At 44.5% G+C, this 17,939-nt stretch overlaps 2 protein-coding genes across 3 annotated transcripts in view; one reads left to right on the top strand and one right to left on the bottom strand.

The window, feature by feature from the left end:
- Nucleotides 1-6,560, top strand: part of LOC119382431 (vacuolar protein sorting-associated protein 37A) — a 55,162-nt gene extending 48,602 nt beyond the window's left edge. For both annotated transcript variants that reach the window (XM_037650129.2, XM_037650130.2), the window contains exon 11: nt 6,269-6,560. In XM_037650129.2, the coding sequence (XP_037506057.1) occupies nt 6,269-6,343 (75 nt within the window). In that variant the 3' untranslated portion in view covers nt 6,344-6,560. The remainder of the gene's footprint in view (nt 1-6,268) is intronic.
- A 265-nt stretch (nt 6,561-6,825) lies between these two features.
- The window catches only part of LOC119382429 (arginine--tRNA ligase, cytoplasmic), a 68,762-nt gene continuing 57,648 nt past the window's right edge, over nt 6,826-17,939 (bottom strand). Inside the window, exons 11-14 of the mRNA XM_037650125.2 lie at nt 13,595-13,708; nt 12,721-12,779; nt 8,736-8,977; nt 6,826-6,945 (exon numbers count right to left, since the gene is read on the bottom strand). Coding sequence (XP_037506053.1) covers nt 6,836-6,945; nt 8,736-8,977; nt 12,721-12,779; nt 13,595-13,708 — 525 coding nt within the window. The 3' untranslated portion in view covers nt 6,826-6,835. The remainder of the gene's footprint in view (nt 6,946-8,735; nt 8,978-12,720; nt 12,780-13,594; nt 13,709-17,939) is intronic.

Genomic DNA, 17,939 nt, shown 5'->3' with positions numbered 1-17,939 from the left:
CATTTCCAGTTGAGTGTCGACTTTGAGTTTTATTTTCGGAACAGTAGAGATACTAATCTTAAAGGGGTACTGACACAAAATTTCGCGGCCAAGATAGCCTGCTGGATCGATTCCCATGTACGTGCGTGTACCATCTGCAAAATATCGACAGCGAATAAAGCTTGGAAGGTATTTTATATGAATTTTGAAGTTCGCGAGCGCGATCCAGCATTATAGGCCGCACCTAGTGCATTGACACCCTCGTAGGTGACCCGAGGTGACCCCCCTACTTCCCCTACATAACCGTTGCAGCCGGTACAAGTTATGATGACGTCGTAGCCGCCATTTCTGTCTTGAAGTGATTCGCCACGTCGAAAATTTCTTCCATCCCCGCTTCAAGAAAATCGTCGCCATCAGACGACGACGAGCCCGACGACGACAGACCGCGCGGAAATGCGTCACTGTTCTGTGTGCTCACGTGACCGAGCGTTTCACTCGCTAGGTGGTGATAGTTGCACCCGGCGGCTTGTCGTTTTTGGAGCTCTGTCAAACCGAAACTGAGGCTGTGTCGGTAATGAGGAGCTTATAATTAATTACCTGTCGCGCGCTGCAGCAAACGATGTGCCGTGTTATGACTAACAGGCCCCCAGCAACACATTGCAGCAAAAAAACGCGGGGCGAAAATTTTTGTGTCGGGACTCCTTTAACAAAACAGGTGAAAACAAAAAATCGATAATTTTTGAAAAAACTCGCATTTTTTGACCCGCATCTCCCCTGAAGCGAATTTTTTTTTGCATAGGGTCTATGAGAAACCAAACAAATGGTCCCGTGTTGTTCGGTGTAAGCGAGAATTCGTCTTAACCGAGTTCATCTTAACGGGAGTTCACTGTACATCGATAGCTGTGTCCGTTGGCATCGCGTTGGTTTCCGCATAACGTGTCAGATGGTCAACGCAGACTATAACCCAACGGTTGTTGTTTGATGAACGTGGAAATGGGCCGAGAAGATCCACTCTAACCATTTCGAAAGGCGATGGGGGTGGTGTCACAGGGTGAAGGAGATCGACCGGAACAGTATTTGGTCGCTTGAAATCGCTGACGCTTATCACAACTGGCCACATACCGTATTTACTCTAATCTAGCTCCTAACAGAGGGGGTTACGGTAGCTAGCCTTCTTTCCTTATGGTCGCGCAATGCGGCTCATCTGACAACGGTAATGTTGTGCTTTATCGCCATGTGTGCTCCAGGCCCAAAAGTCTTCGGGCGCCCGTTCACAGCAGCGTTTTAACTGCGTGCTGGAATGATGGGATTCTCTGAACTAGTGGTGTGGCGCGGCAGTGGCGACTGCCCGGCGTGAACAAATTTTTACATGAAAAGCCAATCACCGAGGGTTTCGCAGGCCAAAAGTCAGGTCGTTTCACGGCGCTTGCGGGCGTACGCGACCGAACTACGCAATAAGTACATGCCTTCCTTTCTGAAGTGATGCTGTGAAGGACTTGACAGTTTTCTCGTGTGTTTTTCTATGTGTGGAAATTACATAATCTCCTTTAAAATAAATATTCACTCGCTTTTGAACGATGTCGGTGAAAGTTTAACGAATGGTGACGTTAGCATTAGTTTTAGCCACCCCACCCTAACCTAGTTGCACCATTGGCCTTTATCGCATTTTAGATATTCGCCCTGTCGAATTATTTGAAACTTCGAATACTAGCTATTCAAAAGTGGAATCGAATTATTCGATTAGGAACTATTTGATTCGAATTCGACACTCGAATATTCGCATACCCCTAGTCATTACTTAAGGCGTCTATGCTGAGGCTGGTATCTGCTTGAAACGACGCAAGTCGCATACCGCTGGCTAGCACAACAGACTGGTTCGATAAATTTGACACCCACAACGTACTTGTTCCACAGTCCACAGAGATAATACAATGAGGTACAAGCACACCTTTCTTCGCAATGACCGAAGGCACAGGCCCGTCTACTTCATAGGGTATACGTGTGCATTTAAATCTAGGAGTGTTAGTCAGCGCCGATCGCAGCCATGGTGGCGAGTGTGGAACACTTTTTTTCTGCCTTTTGGCGTCACGTAGCAAGTGATCTTTTAGATGCAAAGCGGCTTTTGCGCTGGGCTTTGTCCGTAGTTCCATTGGCGACCGTCCGCTTTCTACCACCTAGCATAGCCATCTGAGCGCGCGCTCGCGCCAAGGAGAAGTCTTATTCCTCTTGTTCTTCGACCGCCTTGATGATAATACGTGCAGAGCACTTTAGGGGCCCGGGCTGCCGTACGCTGTCATAGCTTGGCCTAACGCAGACAAAACCATGTGTGCTGGCACGTGCTAGCGCGTTCGGGCCTCTGTAAGGGGCTGGGTAAGACGCTGTGACCTCTCCCCCTTACACTCTCAGCAATCACGTGATGGCGTCGGGGAGCGAGATTCTGCAGACTCGCGATGAACCCGCGTGGCGTGCTCCAACAAGAGTTCGGGACGAGTAACAGCAACAGCAACTACAGTGAATTTATAGTGTGCTCCACTTGTAAGGACGTGTTAACATTGGGCAAGGTGCCCGTGATGAACGGAACTTTAAGTCGACCCATGCGCTGCTTTGCATCCGCACATGGTTCCCTAAAACACGCTTTCCGCAGCCAACGTTTGCGGCACGGTAACGCTATTCCCTTAACCCCCGCTATCACGCTAACGCTAAACTATAATTGTCTAGTGTCTGTTAGTTCTAATTAATATTGCGGGAAATAGAGTGACATGAGTTTCTGCCTCCCGGCTAGAAAAAACAGCAGCTCGCCAGTATACTCCGCAGGTTTCATCTGATCGTTGCCGTAACACGGCGCCACTCGCACCTTTTCAATCGTGCGTGCAGCCTGAACTGTGAGCGCTATCTAGTGCGCCAGACATTACAACACATATTGCGCGACTGTCCTTGTTTCTTGACACAGCAGAAGACGGGGGCCTCTAGCTGAAAGCTGTATTTCTCCCTAAATATGCGACCATGCAGTATTACTAAATGTCACAAGGTCACTTCTTCAATAGTAATGCACTGGATGCTAGACGTTCGGTAAACCGACGCGTAAAGTTGCGGATTACATAAGGGGTCTATAAGACCCTTTTCACAATTCTTCGCGAGTGCGCATTCCTGCGCTACATTTTCTCTCAACTAATGGCAGCAAACTTTCGTGCTTCAAGTGGAGACGAGGTCGTAGCTGCACGTGCTGGCGTTTGTCTATTATGCGTGTTCGTGTCAAGAGAGCTGAGTCTACACTTTCCACGTCCCAGCGCAAGCAAGCCGCGCTTGAACACTCTGTTTGAAGAAGTGACTAGCTGCCATTAATTGAGCTAACTGCATCGTAGGAAAGTTAGCTCAACAATTATGAAAATGGTATATACCCTATAAGACGGACAGTTGGGCTAGTTGGTATACAGCATAATAAAAGATGGTTACTAGTGTCCTTGTCCTCTTTACGCTAGCAAACGTGTCTTATTTTGTATATACGGATTACCTAATAATCTCCCCATCATCGTATTTCATCACTCTTCTCCCCCCCGGTTGCGTTTTTTCCAGTGCAGAGTAGCAGGCAGGGGCGTACTAGCTCAGGCCCCCCTCTCTGCCTTATATTTTCCCTCTCTCTCTTTCATTGGTAAACAATATTTTATTTGCTAAAGAGTAAAACAGAATGGCACTAAGAACCAGTCAGGAAATAAGCAGCGCATGTTACAATGCCGCACTTACACAAGAAACGAGTAAAATCTGAGGGTTGAATAAAATACAAGGAAAATTGCGATTGACACTACAGGCGATGAAAACTACTCGTTTATCAAATGTAAGGAGAGATGCGTTTATGCGGCAACACGATGAAACAGCGCGGCAATAAAAGTTGGCGAATCGACGTGCTGCTTACTTTCTCAACAGTCCCCTTTTGTTTTGTTTCATGGGGTTGCTGCTCCGAACCACATGCTTTTTTCTACTGAGTGAAGAAATGTCAGTTGCCCGAGATGCTCGGGCGACAACCGGCACCTCCTTGGGTCGCCACACATCCAGCATGCGAAAAAAGGCGCTCGGATGCTAGTGACGTTGCAGGAATTGGCAAACACTCCATTCCAACGTCAAACACATGATCTAGGCCAGTTTGCATGCTGTGCCAAGTCTCAGGTGGGTTCGGATTGGTGCGGCGATCGACTACAGGATTACTATATCTTGAACTGAGAAGGCATTTGGTTCATCGGATCGTACTCCAGTGCAACGCAATTGCGTAGAAGTGCGCGATCGACAGCATCCCAAATAGAACCAGAAAAAGTAGTTGTATTCGGCTTTGCAACTTCCTGCATATAAGGATAGCGTTCAGGATCTGCGTCTCAGGATAGCGTGCCTCGCAGTCATGCGCTTCCGGCCAAGGGGCGAGGTTGGGGGCGGGAGTGGGGGATGCCGTAATCGATTAATCGAATAGTTTTAATCGATTAATTTGATTAATCGAAACGCAGAAATCGATGACGATTAATCGATTAATTCTGGACCTTTAAGCGATTAATCGTTCATCGATTTTACCATCCCTATCCTGGTGGTTGCACTCGCCTTGCGCTAAATCTTGTACATGTTCTGTCGAACTGTGCAATAAGAATGGGTCCTCTACGTACAGTTTGCCGAGGCATCGTTGCAGATAGCTGCTGACCTCGTCTTGCCACATGCCCTTCTCGGAGACGATCACTCTGAATGGGCACTTCGATTTGTGTGTGATCAAGGCTATCCTTCACAGACTTTTTGTAGGTGCTTCAGTTACTTTCTTTTAGCAAGTGCAGGGCCAAGGATTTTTGCTGCTTAGGCAAGGCATTCTATGGTTTAAAATTCTTCTGAATTGCCTCTTGGGCTTTCGCATCAAACGTTCCCTTTGGCATCAAGACAAACCCACCCTCCTTGTCTGCAAACACTTCACAATTTTTTTAATCGGAGGTTTCTTTTGCTGCTTGGCCCTCATTGTGCATAGTAGGCAGTCGACTCCTTCCGCAATGGCCCATTCCCGATCTAACTCGCATGTGCAGCTCGCAACATCCCAGACCATGGCTACAAGTGGTGACTGCGTTGTGGAAGGCTGGTAGCTGTATTTTGGTCTGTTTTCCAACACTTGTTGAACATCGCACAAAACTGAAGCACCTCCAAGGACAGTTACAGAAGATGTGGCTGCAGCTGCTCGTTCTCGCCGTGGAAGACAGAGTCGGGTTTGCTGCCATAGGAATTCCGTGCTCTGCGCCGCCAAATTTTGGAAATCCCTGAGGCTTCCTCAGTTACTGTGCCGTTCAACAAGCATTTTCGGCCAGTGCTGGTAGAAGTGAACTTGACGCCACAGTTCTGACTTCAGTACTTTGCAAATTTGTCAGGTGTGGCCCCATGACTGTTCTAAAATTCCAAAGAGGAGTTGCACTTCCAAAGGCACCGCCCTCTGCTTGATGCAATACTTGACCAGCATAACGAAACAGCGGTGATGTTAGCACAGTTGAGTAAATCAGATGTTGCGTGGATTGACGACACAAAAAAGAGCTCACTTAAAAGTAATACAATTAACAGGGTTTGTTGCCGAGCTAGTTGGTTCATTACCTGAGAAAAATTGGTATGGCACAGAGGACAGGGACGAAGTGAAGACACGGGCGCCAACTTCCTACTGTTTGTTTATTAATAGAAACCATGCCAATTTATATAGGCTGTCGAACAAAGTAATCTCATTATAGAAATAGAAACATGGACGAACTAACATCTCGTCATGAGCCAATAAAACAAAGTCGATACGTGCACTGGAAACTATCACGTTAGAACACATAGCCATCCTAGTCACGACCATAGTATTGCTTCGACGAGGCTGCGCTCATGGACGGAACAGACTCGCCGGTCGGTGGTGCTCCTGCGTATCGTATGGTGCAAGGGGTGGCAGTGGTTTGTTGTCTCTGTATATAGGCTCCCACAAGAACACCACGGTGATTGCTTTTGTTATTTTATGGTTTAAGCAAACTGTGGCACCGGTCGCTTGGCCTGCTCGTACAACACATTGATATGGTTCAGATTCACATTTAAGCATGGGTGTAGGCCTGTAGTCGAGACACTCTCCTTCAGAGCGTGGGGGCGCATGTTAAAACCGAACCCCGCCAACAATTAATTTTGTTTTAGTATTCATTAATTTCTTTATGCCCATGATGGTCTTACGTTGCGTCAGCATGGAAATGCTTATGCAGTGCAATATCTTTGGGGCAATTGTGCCAAAGCAGTAATGTGATGCATGCATTTTTCTTTCCAGTTGGGTCACATTAGGCGAGTGAAAGAAGAAAAGCTGCATGCCCAACTGCAAGAGCTGCACAGGCACGTCTTCTGATCCCAGTTCCGGACGTGTGCCATGGCAGCCTTTTTGTATCAAGCAAGCAAGCTAACTCGTGTACATATACTATTTGGACAAATGATACTTATTTATAAATGTGAGGCTGCCAGTAATGACGGAAGACGCTGTGAAAAGAAAGTGCCCAGGTGCTTTTACTAGTAGGACAGCCTTTTTTTTTCTTACCCTCTGGCAAAGAATAAAACAAATGCTGTTTCTTTGAAAGTGTTATTCCATGTGTACTGGCCAGCCACAAGGCCTAAAACTTTGTGGCCGCTTTTACAAGCCATATAGGCACACCAGTAATTATTCATGTGATACCTGCAGTTCAGACACCTTACCACTTAGGCACAAATGCCATGGGAGAATTAAAATGAGCAACATACCTGCTATATTTACATTGACTGATCAGGTGTGTATGTTTTATGGACATAGTTTGAAAGCAAAATTAAAAAGGGTGCCAATGCACGAGCTTTATTAAGACTCTTGTCCTTACATCCTCTCCACAGTCCTGATGCCGAGGATAAAGAAGCCTTTGCTCATAATGGCTGCCGTTGCCTCGCAGAGTAGCAGGCGTCCCTTGTTAATGTTGACAACCTTGCCTGCACAGAACAAATGTTTTCTCAGTCGTGGTGAATATTCACAGCCTGTCAAAGATCAGTGGTGTTACCACGTGGCAAACATGCAGTAAAATGTCTAGGCATGTGTTAATATTCGAATTCACTTCGAAACGAATTTGAATTATTCTAAGTTTCGTAGTATCCGAAATGAACTATAGACATACAAACCGCATGTAACCCCTTGTAAAGGTGGTTTCACTGCAGTGAAGGGGTGCTGCACAGTAAATACGCCTATCCAGGGGAAAGCAGCGCTGCCACGAAGCCCCCCTTCAAGGTTAAGTCAACATATTACCCTCGCATCGATTAATCATTTTTAAAGTTTAAAAGCCTGTTATACCGGCTTATACGCTCTAAGTATAGTAAATTTTGAAATGTAACATATTTTACAGGTTATCACATTCATTCTACCGAAAGTTAAATCCTGCTACTATTCAAAGTTGCTTCTTATTCCTTTTGAACCAATGAGAATGACATTTGTTTCAATTTTAAAATATATTGTGCAGGTTAGTTGGGCCATGAAAAATAGGATCATTTTTCTTTATGATATGATATATACTATTCGAATTTGATTTGAAATCATACCAGATCACTATTCACTTTTAATTCGCTTCGAACCTAAAATTTACTATTTACGCATGCCTACAAATGTCATCATGCCAAAGTACACCCCTCCCTTCTGAGGTTTCCTAATTAAGAGTTCTCTCTTTAGCTTTCACATGTTAATTTTTTTTTTTAAATAGCTGAAAGGTCATTGTGACGTTGTTTATGCAGGTGGCATAGCTTTTTATGAAATCATTATTTTCACCAACGTGTTTGGAATAATGACACTAGGGGTAAAAGTGTGCGTGCATATCAAAGGCAAAATCGTAATACATATGTACTTAAAGATGCTGCGCTCTAAAACTTTTCATAAATTGTTGATCGAATTTGATGACCCTTGCTGAGCTTATGCATAGTATTTGTGTGCCAATTTCAAGTATGCAATTATTTTCAAGTACATTATGTGGTTTTTAAAATATAAAACATTTCATGTGTCTTTTTGAGAGCAAGAATTCTCTCTAAACTGAGAATTGCGAAGTAAATCAGCATATCACAATAATTGGCAATGAGAACTGTATGCAATAAAACAAGAATGCAAATTTTAAACACATATGAACAAAATTATGGTATGTTGAACATTTGCAAAAGAATCAGTATCACTTCAGGCTCTTTCTGACACCTTTTTTTTTTCTTTCTTTTTTTCTCGTCTGGCAGACGGTAGTCACTATACTCGCGGACAACTTTTCGTGGCAATGAAGCGAAGGCTACAGAGCCACAATGCACGTATCCTACCACTAATGAATGTAGTCCCCCAATTGCATCCGTATTTTCTGCGTGAGATATATAAAATACTCCTTCATTTTGTACATGTAGCTTTTTGAGACGGAACGCAGCGCACACAAGCAAGATATTTGTATTTCTTTTACTTTACACGTTGTCACTTTGCGTTTTTGCGTGCGTGAAAAAGTCGCGCCTTTTACCCGTGCCTAAGACGCTAAGCAGTGTTTGCGTCAAAATGCACCGCTAGCCATCACTTTCCACGGTGTTACAAGACGCGCGCCAAACCGGACTACTTCGCGTAGCAGTACATCTGCAGACGCTCCGCCCCCGTAGCTTTCCCTTCATTGCCACAGAAAGTTGTCGCCGAGTGTAGTGGCCCACATCGGCTGTGAGAAGCAACCTTTATGCTTTAACACTAAAGTCCATAATAGAACACATAGGCTGGCACTTGCCTGTCGTGCGGTCCTTCTCAATGCAGTAGCAATTGTCGTAAAACTCTGAGAATGTCTGGGACAGATCAAAGAGGTAGTCGCACAGTGGGTGCAAGTACAACTCTTCAAGCATGGTGGCCAACACTTCAGGAAAGCGGAGCAGGGCCTTGGCCAGTTTGCGCTCCTTGGGGTGTTCCACAGGCACACTCACATCTTCATTCCGCAGCACATCCAAGGACAGACCAACATTGCGTGCTATTGACCTGCAGCAGAGTAATCCAACCATGGCACGTGATGCAGTAGTGCTGCTGTGCACAATTCATTAGAACAACAGCCAAGAAATCAGTCGAATGTTTGCTTCCACCACGATGGCTACAAAAGGTGTATTGATATTAGCAATGTGGCACTGAGATGGATGAGAAAAAACTGCAAGACTTCCCACTGCAGGTAAATGTCTCGCAGAGCACTACTGGTGAAGTACTAATTGTTGTACAGGTGCAGCTCCCAGCAACTCCTGATTAGCACGACTGTGCCCCAGCCTACAACTCTGTCCACCAATAGACCTCACAAACTTGCTTAATTTGGTCATTTGTCCCAATAAGCACAGTGCACATAATTCGGTGGGCATAACAGGCACGCAATCTTGCACATGTTCTGTGATAAAACGGAATGCAACATCACGAGAGAGGGAGCCAGCAGGCGAAGCGACCCGAAAGAATGCGATGCTCTGCTGGGGGACTGTATCATAAATTCAGAAATGCTTTCAATGCACATAGTAGAAATATTGGTTATTATAACTGAGTATCAATATTCGGGGGCATTGTTTTTCAATGCTTGAAATTGAAGGGCACGATGACTAACAATTAGGGGTGTGCGAATATTCGAAATTTCGAAGAGTGTTTGCAATTCGGTTCAATTCGCACTGGAATTTTACTAGTATTCGAACTTTCCAAAAACAAATACAGTCAACGTCCAACTGAAAGTGACCCCTTCAGATTTTCAATATGCTTCACCTCACTACACTCTCGTATCGCGGCAAAGCTGCCTTTTAAGCTCCGTTACGGTCGAACTTGGCCAAGAGACAGTCCACGTCCGATTCGAAGTGGCCCCTAGATTTTCAGTATGCTTCACCTCATCACACCCCAGTATTGCGGCAAAGCTGCCTTTCAAGTTCCGTTACGGTCGAACTTTGCAAAGAGACAGTCAACATTCGATTGGAAGTGGTCCCTAGAATTTCAATATGCTTCACCTCATCACACCCCAGTATTGCGGCAAAGCTGTCTTTCAAGCTTCGTTACGGTCGAACTTTGCCAAGACACAGTCAACGTCCGATTGGAACTGGTCCCTAGAGTTTCATTATGCTTCACCTCATCACACCCCCGTATTGCGGCAAAGCAGCCTTTCAAACTCTGCTACGGTCGCAAATGCACTAACTCAAGGAAACGCTGGTTCCAACATGGAGATGAAAGATGTTGCAGAGGTGGGGGCTCAATTAATGCTGTTTTGGACCTGAAATTTGAGCAGGAAGTCCGAAAAATCGGAAGCCGAAGCTTCTTAGCATCCAAAATTTCAGATGTTCTTGTATATCGATGTCTACGAGGCAGATTTGGAACTCCGGACTTGAAGGGAGCACACGCTTGTCTGCCACATCAGTTGGGCTTCCACAGAAGTTGAAAGAGGAGGAGAGGCTGAGGAAATGGCATCTTTGCCTATCACGTGTAAAGTGTTGTCGGCAACACTTTGGTTGCACCAAATCATTTACATAAATAGAATTCGGCCTCTACATTGCCTCATTCTTGATAAGACAACTATGAAACACCACCCCGCCAGTGCTTCATCAACCTAGCGAAAAGAAACACTTTCATGTTGCTATCTCATAAGAGTATGCTTAGGAATCCTCTCTAACTTTTTTTTCTGCAATTTCGCTTCGAAGTATTCGAAAAATATTCTAGAAATATTGGAGAAATATTCGAAAAATATTCTATTCGATTCGCACTCATACTTCAATATTCGAATTCGCTTTGCACCAAAAACTTTGCTATTCACACAGCTCTACTAACAATTTATTTGTGTTAATATCTTGATTGGGCTCAAGGTGGTGTCGCAATTACAAGAGATGTTCCATGGTGGCACTGGTGGACATTGTCACAAACTGTAGGCACGGGATTGGATTAAGTCAGACACCAGCAGGTGAATTCGCTTCTCCGGCCCAAGTGGCTACGCTTCGATCCAATCTAAGTCACCCGCAGACCGTTCTATATCCATTCTATCAAACGGAACGGTGTCTCTGGCTGTTCTGTGCCTGTTCTTTGCCTAGCAGACAACAAAGTAATTGACAGCAGTGGCTTTTCAAGTTGCTGTTGTCTTGTTTGACCATCGGATCAGCCTCGACCAATCCCGTGAGGTGCAATTGAACGGTGTTTACTAGAGCTGTGCGAATAGAAAAATTTTGGGTGCAAAGCGAATTCGAATAATAAAGATTGAGTGCGAATCGAGTCAAATAATTTTAGAATATTTCTCAAACATTTTTTGAATACTTCGAAGTGAAATTACAGAAAAAAGTTTCAGAGAATCCCTAAGTATGTTCTCATCAGATAGCAACATGAAAGTGTTTCTTTTTGCTAGGTTGATGAAGCACTGGCAGGGTGGTGTTTCATAGTTGTCTTATGAAGAATGAGGCAATGTAGAGGCCGAATTGTATTTATGTACATGATTTGGTGCAACCAAAGTGTGGCCGACAACACTTTACACGTGATAGGCAAAGATGCCATTTTCTCAGCCTCTCCTCCTCTTTCAACTTCTGTGGAAGCCCAACTGATGTGGCGGACAAGGGTGTGCTCCCTTCAAGTCCAGAGTTCCAAATCTGCCTTGTAGACAATATATAAGAACATCTGAAATTTTGAATGCTAAAAAGCTTCGGCGTCCGATTTTTCGGACTACCTGCCCAAATTTCAGGCCCAAAACAGCATTAATTGAGCCCCCAACTCTGCCACATCTTTCATCTTCATGTTGGAACCAGCGTTTTCTCGAGTTAATACATTTGCGACCGTAGCGGAGCTTGAAAGGCAGCTTTGCCGCTATACGGGGGTGTGATGAGGTGAAGCGTATTGAAAATCTAGGGACCACTTCCAATCGGACGTTGACTGTGTCTTGGCCAAGTTAGACCGCAACGGAGCTTGAAAGGCAGCTTTGCCGCAATACGAGAATGTAATGAGGTGAAGCATATTGAAAATCTGAAGGGGTCACTTTCAGTCGGACGTTGACTGTATTTGTTTTTGGGAAGTTCGAATAGTAAAATTCCAGTGCGAATCGAATCGAGTAGCAAACACTATTCGAAAAATATTCGAAATTTCGAATATTCGCACACCTCTAGTGTTTACGCATGGACATTATGGCAAGCTGAATTCAACAAGAGGCGACTTACTCTGTCATCAACATTAGCCCAATCCAATAATATTTTCTGTTGTGTATGCAGTTCTTGGTCTCTAGAGATTTTTTCACAACATATCTGCTCTCAAGTTCACTCAGTATTACAGCAGTAACTCAAATATGGATGCATTTTCTCCGAAAGATGGTAAAAATGATGATAGCAGGACATGGCAGGTTTTACCTATGGCAATTGCATTGCTATAGAGTGCAGCTTCCTCACTGGCTCACCACAAGCTAACATAGGGGGCACTTTTACACTCAACTGTAATTTTTGCTATATATTCTGACTGTAGCTTTATCAGGTTCAAATAAGTGACTGCTACCCCCCCCCCCTCCACCCTCCCCCATCTTTCCAATACTAATCCTTGCTAACTCGGAATTTTCCCAATGCTCCGTGCTGTCCTAGAGAGGGCTTTACTATTTCCACCATGGAAAGAGCTATCTTTTTACCTTTGTTTAACACATTCATCAGCGTTCAGATTGTGCATGCCCGGGTGCTTAGCCCAGTGGGTCGAGTGTGCTTACAGGTGACCCTTTAGGACAACCGATACAAGAGGAGTGAGAAACATGTGAATACCTGATCCTTGTGAGAGCGTAGAGGAGATAGGCAGCAGTGTTGCCTCTGTCATCGAGCATCTACAAGAAATAAAATGCAGGCCAAACAGAATACATGTTCACTATACCGCTCCAACACAAACCAAGTTCCCAAATGTTAATTGAGCACACTGACGCATAGGCATGCATTTTTTAAGCATAGTCGGAAAATGCTGGCAATCTGTGTCAATTACTATTACTGACTGCATGCAGCAGGAAATTTACAGTTTCGTGTCAAAAAGAGCCAAAAATTGCTTGCTCACTCCCTAACAATGTCATTCCAACTTGGCAGCAAGCAGGTGTGACATTTCAATCAGCTGCCAATGCTGTCAAAGGTTTAAAAATGCCCAAGGCCGTGACATGTTGTGATGCAGCATTTGGATAGTGCATAGCCCTCTTCCCTTCTCTGTGTAGTTTCGTGCAGCACTCGTACAAGACGAAAGGAGAGAGAAAGCACTCTGCTCGCTGGATTTCAAAAAATTTTGTGGAGGAGGTTCGTGAGGCAAACAAGAGTCCAGTAATAAAATCTGTCCGAAACTTAGAAAAGTGGCTGCTGTATGGCAGTCGGCTGTTTTTGCCCATCACCAGGTTGGTGTGTCCCGACTGCAAGGTGCGCAAAGTTAAAAGTGGATATTAAAACAATACCGAAAGTGCCTGCCAGCAATCACATATGACATGCTGCCTGCAGCTCCGGTACCACAATCCGTAGGCACCAAGATGAGCAGGGAGGGAACACGTTTCCTACTTCAGCCAGTACCATAAACCTTGGCATGGTGAAAGGCCCTTCCAAGAGTGTACATAGCATTCATGTAATTCTAGCACAGTGTTATTTATGAAAAAGTTAAACCTTGGCTCACCCGATCAAATGAGAACACGTACTCATGGACGCGATTGTGGCAGAGATCCGCATACTTGATGCATCCATAGGCCACAGCCTCTTGTGCACGTTTCAGTTCATCGGGTGTCAGTACCTGCGAGGAGGACACATGCCATGCACTTGCACCAGACCTGCAGGCTTACCCACAGTGCTTTTCTAGCGCAAAAAAAAAAAACGACACCACAAGAAAAAAGACAGAACACAGCGCTACTCTCAAGTGACATGATTTTTTGTGTCACTCCACTCTATACCAACCAGATACCGGTAGGATATGCGTCATGCACACTATGCGCACAACTACCACAATTTGGTCACCTGAGCGCACTCACAATAGCGAATCCGGAAAACAAAATTCAGTGGTAAACAAGGTTATGGAAGGCACATTAATGCACTGCGAACCCAACGACTGAATGTAAAATGCTTATGATAATTCTAGAGCAGTGGTGTCACAACTCTTCTTTAAAGGAGCACTGACACAAAAATTTTGCACCTTGTTTTTTTTGTTGCAATAGATAGCTTATGATCCACTTATCACGGCTGCAAACCTCGTTTGCGCGAGTGCGCGACGGTTATTTATTTAGAGACGTTTTTAGAGCGCCCAGTCGCAGTTTCGGTTTCAAAGCACCGAGCTGGGCAGCACTACTTCCGGAGGACGGGTAGCCACAGCTGGCCACGTGAACACGCAAAATTGTGATGTAGGCGACGCGCGAGCGTGAGTGCGGTGGGTGGCGGCGAGCGCCGAACCAGGTCATGTGGCGCCAGCTATGGAGGATTAGAAACAACTAACAAACGCGTAATCTATGTCCTCCGAGCATTCGGAAGCGCCCATCTCGACTCGCTAAGCTTAGAGCATCGATTATTTGACTATGGCTCTCAAAAACGGCGCCGAATCGGGACGAATACATTGCTGTCGAAGCTTAAGGACATGACTCTAAAGCAAATGGAAGCATCAGTTCGGAACTTACACGTTACAGAGCGCACGGCGGCCACTTGATAGATTCGAAGTGGACGACAACCGCTTTTGGCAGTGCTGCCATGTTTTTCGGAGGCGCGAATGCCTCGCCGGCGAAGCTTGCCATGCAAGTTGGACAGCTCTCGCGCGTGCTGCGACGGCAGACGTTCTGCGGCACCGCGCCGTTGCGGCAGGCTTGCTGCTAGCGTGAGCGGGCCATAACATCTGCCAACGGGCACGACGAGCGAACAGCGGAAGAGAACACAACTAGAACACGCCAAGCCGCAGGCACGGAGGAAGAAATGGCAGGTAGCACGGCACAAGCGCAAGGGCACAACCAGCCACCAGCCAACACAAACTCGTGACGTAGGTTTGTTTACACACCCCCCGCGTTGATGTCGGCGTCACGAAGCGCTCGCATCTCGCTCAGTCGCGCGGCATGCACTTTAAAATTGATTTTAAATATGTTCTAGGCTATATTGGCCCTTGATATTTCGTAGACGTTGTGTACGGCTCCGCATACATATATTTAACTCATTATCTCGCCTTCGAAATTTTGTGTCAGTGCTCCTTTAAGATAGTAGTCGGTCTTTACAAAGCTTGGCAATTGCACTTTTTAAAAAAAAAACTTTTTTTTAGGAGCAGCCAGCGTTAGAATAACATTTTCTTCAAAACAAGCATGTCTTATTTAACTTACCCAGCCATTTATACTGGAAAATATTGATTATTTATTTATTGGGAGGTAATCTTTGCCAAAAATTGCATTAAAAGTGGTAGTCACGCCAGCCATGATAAATGACTAATGGGTGACTTAATTCAGTAAAGTTTGTGTAACTAAAGGTTGGAGCTATGCAGTGAACTAGGATAAATATTATGCAGTAAATATCAAGGAAGTAATGTTTAAAAAACCAAAAAGACTGGGAAAGAGAGCCAATTTAGACTGAATGTGTTTGGAAAATCAGCTGTGAATTAAAAAATATTCCATCAATTTTTTTTTATTCTAGTTCACTGCACAGATATATATATGTTGTAAATTATTATACAAAATTTCAGTTCAAAGCGCACACTGAGGAAAAAGTTATGAAAGTTTGCATCACATGATTTGGAGCAAATTCTTATTTTGAGAAAAACGGAAACAAAGATTTCAGAGCTTGCAAGAGGTGTGTGTCTCCCTTGTGGCCATTTTTAGAGATTTAAAAACAATCATAGACACAAAGTTATATATTTATTGACATCCTCTTATGTAACAGTCAAAATAAAATTGATAAAGTACTACTATATTGACTATCATTAATACAGACGAAACACTTACTTTTGAAAAAAACACAATGTGGTTTTGGTTTCGCTATACGAGCATGGGGTATGCAAAACTTGCTGCAACTTGCAAACTAAGGAGGATAATTTTTGTTGCAACATATTTTTTAATGTTTGGGCGTGCACCAAAAACAAAAAACTAAAAATCTACCTCGCAAAACAAAAAGTCACTTTTGAAGGTGGTCTACCACCTTAAGGCGCTGATTCACACAGCGGTCTGACTGACCTACATACACTTTGCCACAAGAGAGTGGAATCTTGTAGACCACCCCTACGCTGGACTCAACAAACTTCAGGTGTCTCTTTTCACACTGCACCTTTTTATTTTCTTTACAAACATGCCTGCACAACATAAACAGTTTCCGGGGGGCAGAAAATACAACTGGGATTTGGTACCTAGTAGCCACATTCTTAAGATTGGAAGCCACTGTGTGGCAATACGGCACTACTACAGACCTCTTTTTCTCTGTGCCGTTTCTACACCTCTGGCGCTTGCCTTTCAGCTTCTGGAGCAAAACTTCAGAGACCGGCATTTTTTTTTTGTGTCATTTTTTTTTTCGCCAGAAAAGCACTATGGATTCTCACCAACGCATTCTGTTGAACTGCAGGCTTACGTTTGGTGCCTGTTTCACCAATAAACGTACAACATACATCAACCACACCTGCTCCATGAAGAGCAGAAAATGTTTCACTGGCTGCGCCATTGGAGTTCATTAGAACCAGCTGCTGCTATATGCATAAAAACAGTAAAGCGCTTGAAGGACACAGGAAGAACACAGCACGTGTGGTCTTCCTGTGTCCCTGTGCTCAAGCGCTTTACTGTTGTTACGTCACACCAACAAGGCCGAACATCAGCAGTGGTCAAGCTACAGGCAATTAGGATTATGACCCACTGCAGAAAATGGTCACCTTCAAAGAAGAGAACAAAATTATGCAAATTCCATGCACTGTGAGTATCAGGGTAAGCGAGCCTTCGCTGAGCCATCAAGAGAAAATGTAACATCACGAAAAGAAGCTTGCAGCATGTCAACTGCATATTGGAGTACGCTGCCGAGCAAGGCTAAGCACATTACTGCACCACAACTGCTGTCAGCTGCAGTACCAAGTTGCACTAAAGTGACTGCATCCTTGACAGTGAGAGCTATTAACTTGGCAATACAGCCGACCAGTACGATGACGCACCAAATCGCAGAGAAGCAGGCACAGAAAGTTTCATACTAAAAAAAGGCTTAGTGCACTATACAGTAGACTCTCGTTAAACGGAACCGGAAGGGACCAGGAAAATGTGTTTCGTTTAACAGAAGTTCCATTTACTGAGAGATGAACAGGGGTGCAGAATACTAGTACGAAACCAATCATGTTAGAGGCAGTTGTTCCTTGTAAGCAGCAGTTCCATTGAAGAGATTTCTGTTTACTGAGAGTTTATTCTAAATAGACAGGGCGTGCAAACACAGACACAAGAAAGAAGTCAGGACACCACAAACGCCGACTAACAACTGAAGAGACGCACAACGGCTGAAAAGAAAGAAGGCACAAAAACTTATCTGCGCATGCCCATGCAACAGGCGAACCTATCAATCCGGCACGCGTGGGGGTCTACTTGGAAGATAACTGTTAAGGCATTTGATTGTAGTTTAGTTGCTTCTAGCTGTGCAACAGCCTATAATTAGTTTTGCTTTGCTGTTGCACCAAAGTGGGGGGAGCATCATCAACTGAAGTGAGTGAATTTGGAAACTAGAGCTGGCTGTTCATTCATTTTCAAGACCACAAAGTAGGGGAAGAATATCCTGAGTTGGAAGAAAAAAGCTGGCATTATGCTTGGGAATACGGCAACTTTGAGACTTCCTTTGCAAGATCCATGTCTCTATGAAAGCACACTTAATTTAAGTTTGTTTACTTCTTTACAGTATGTTACTGGCCCACATGAAGAACTGAGCCGGGGGGATACATTTTACGCTTGGTTTACAGATCAGCAAAATGAGACATTTGTATGCAACACTTTGCAATTGTTAATACATTGGACTTGAAGATCTCTTCAAAATAATGGATAATTCTAAAT

This window comes from Rhipicephalus sanguineus, chromosome 2 (assembly GCF_013339695.2).
Source record: "Rhipicephalus sanguineus isolate Rsan-2018 chromosome 2, BIME_Rsan_1.4, whole genome shotgun sequence".
Lineage (NCBI taxonomy): Eukaryota > Metazoa > Arthropoda > Arachnida > Ixodida > Ixodidae > Rhipicephalus > Rhipicephalus sanguineus.
The sequence above is the reverse complement of the archived record's forward strand: the minus strand, read 5'-3'. Positions and strand labels throughout refer to the sequence as shown.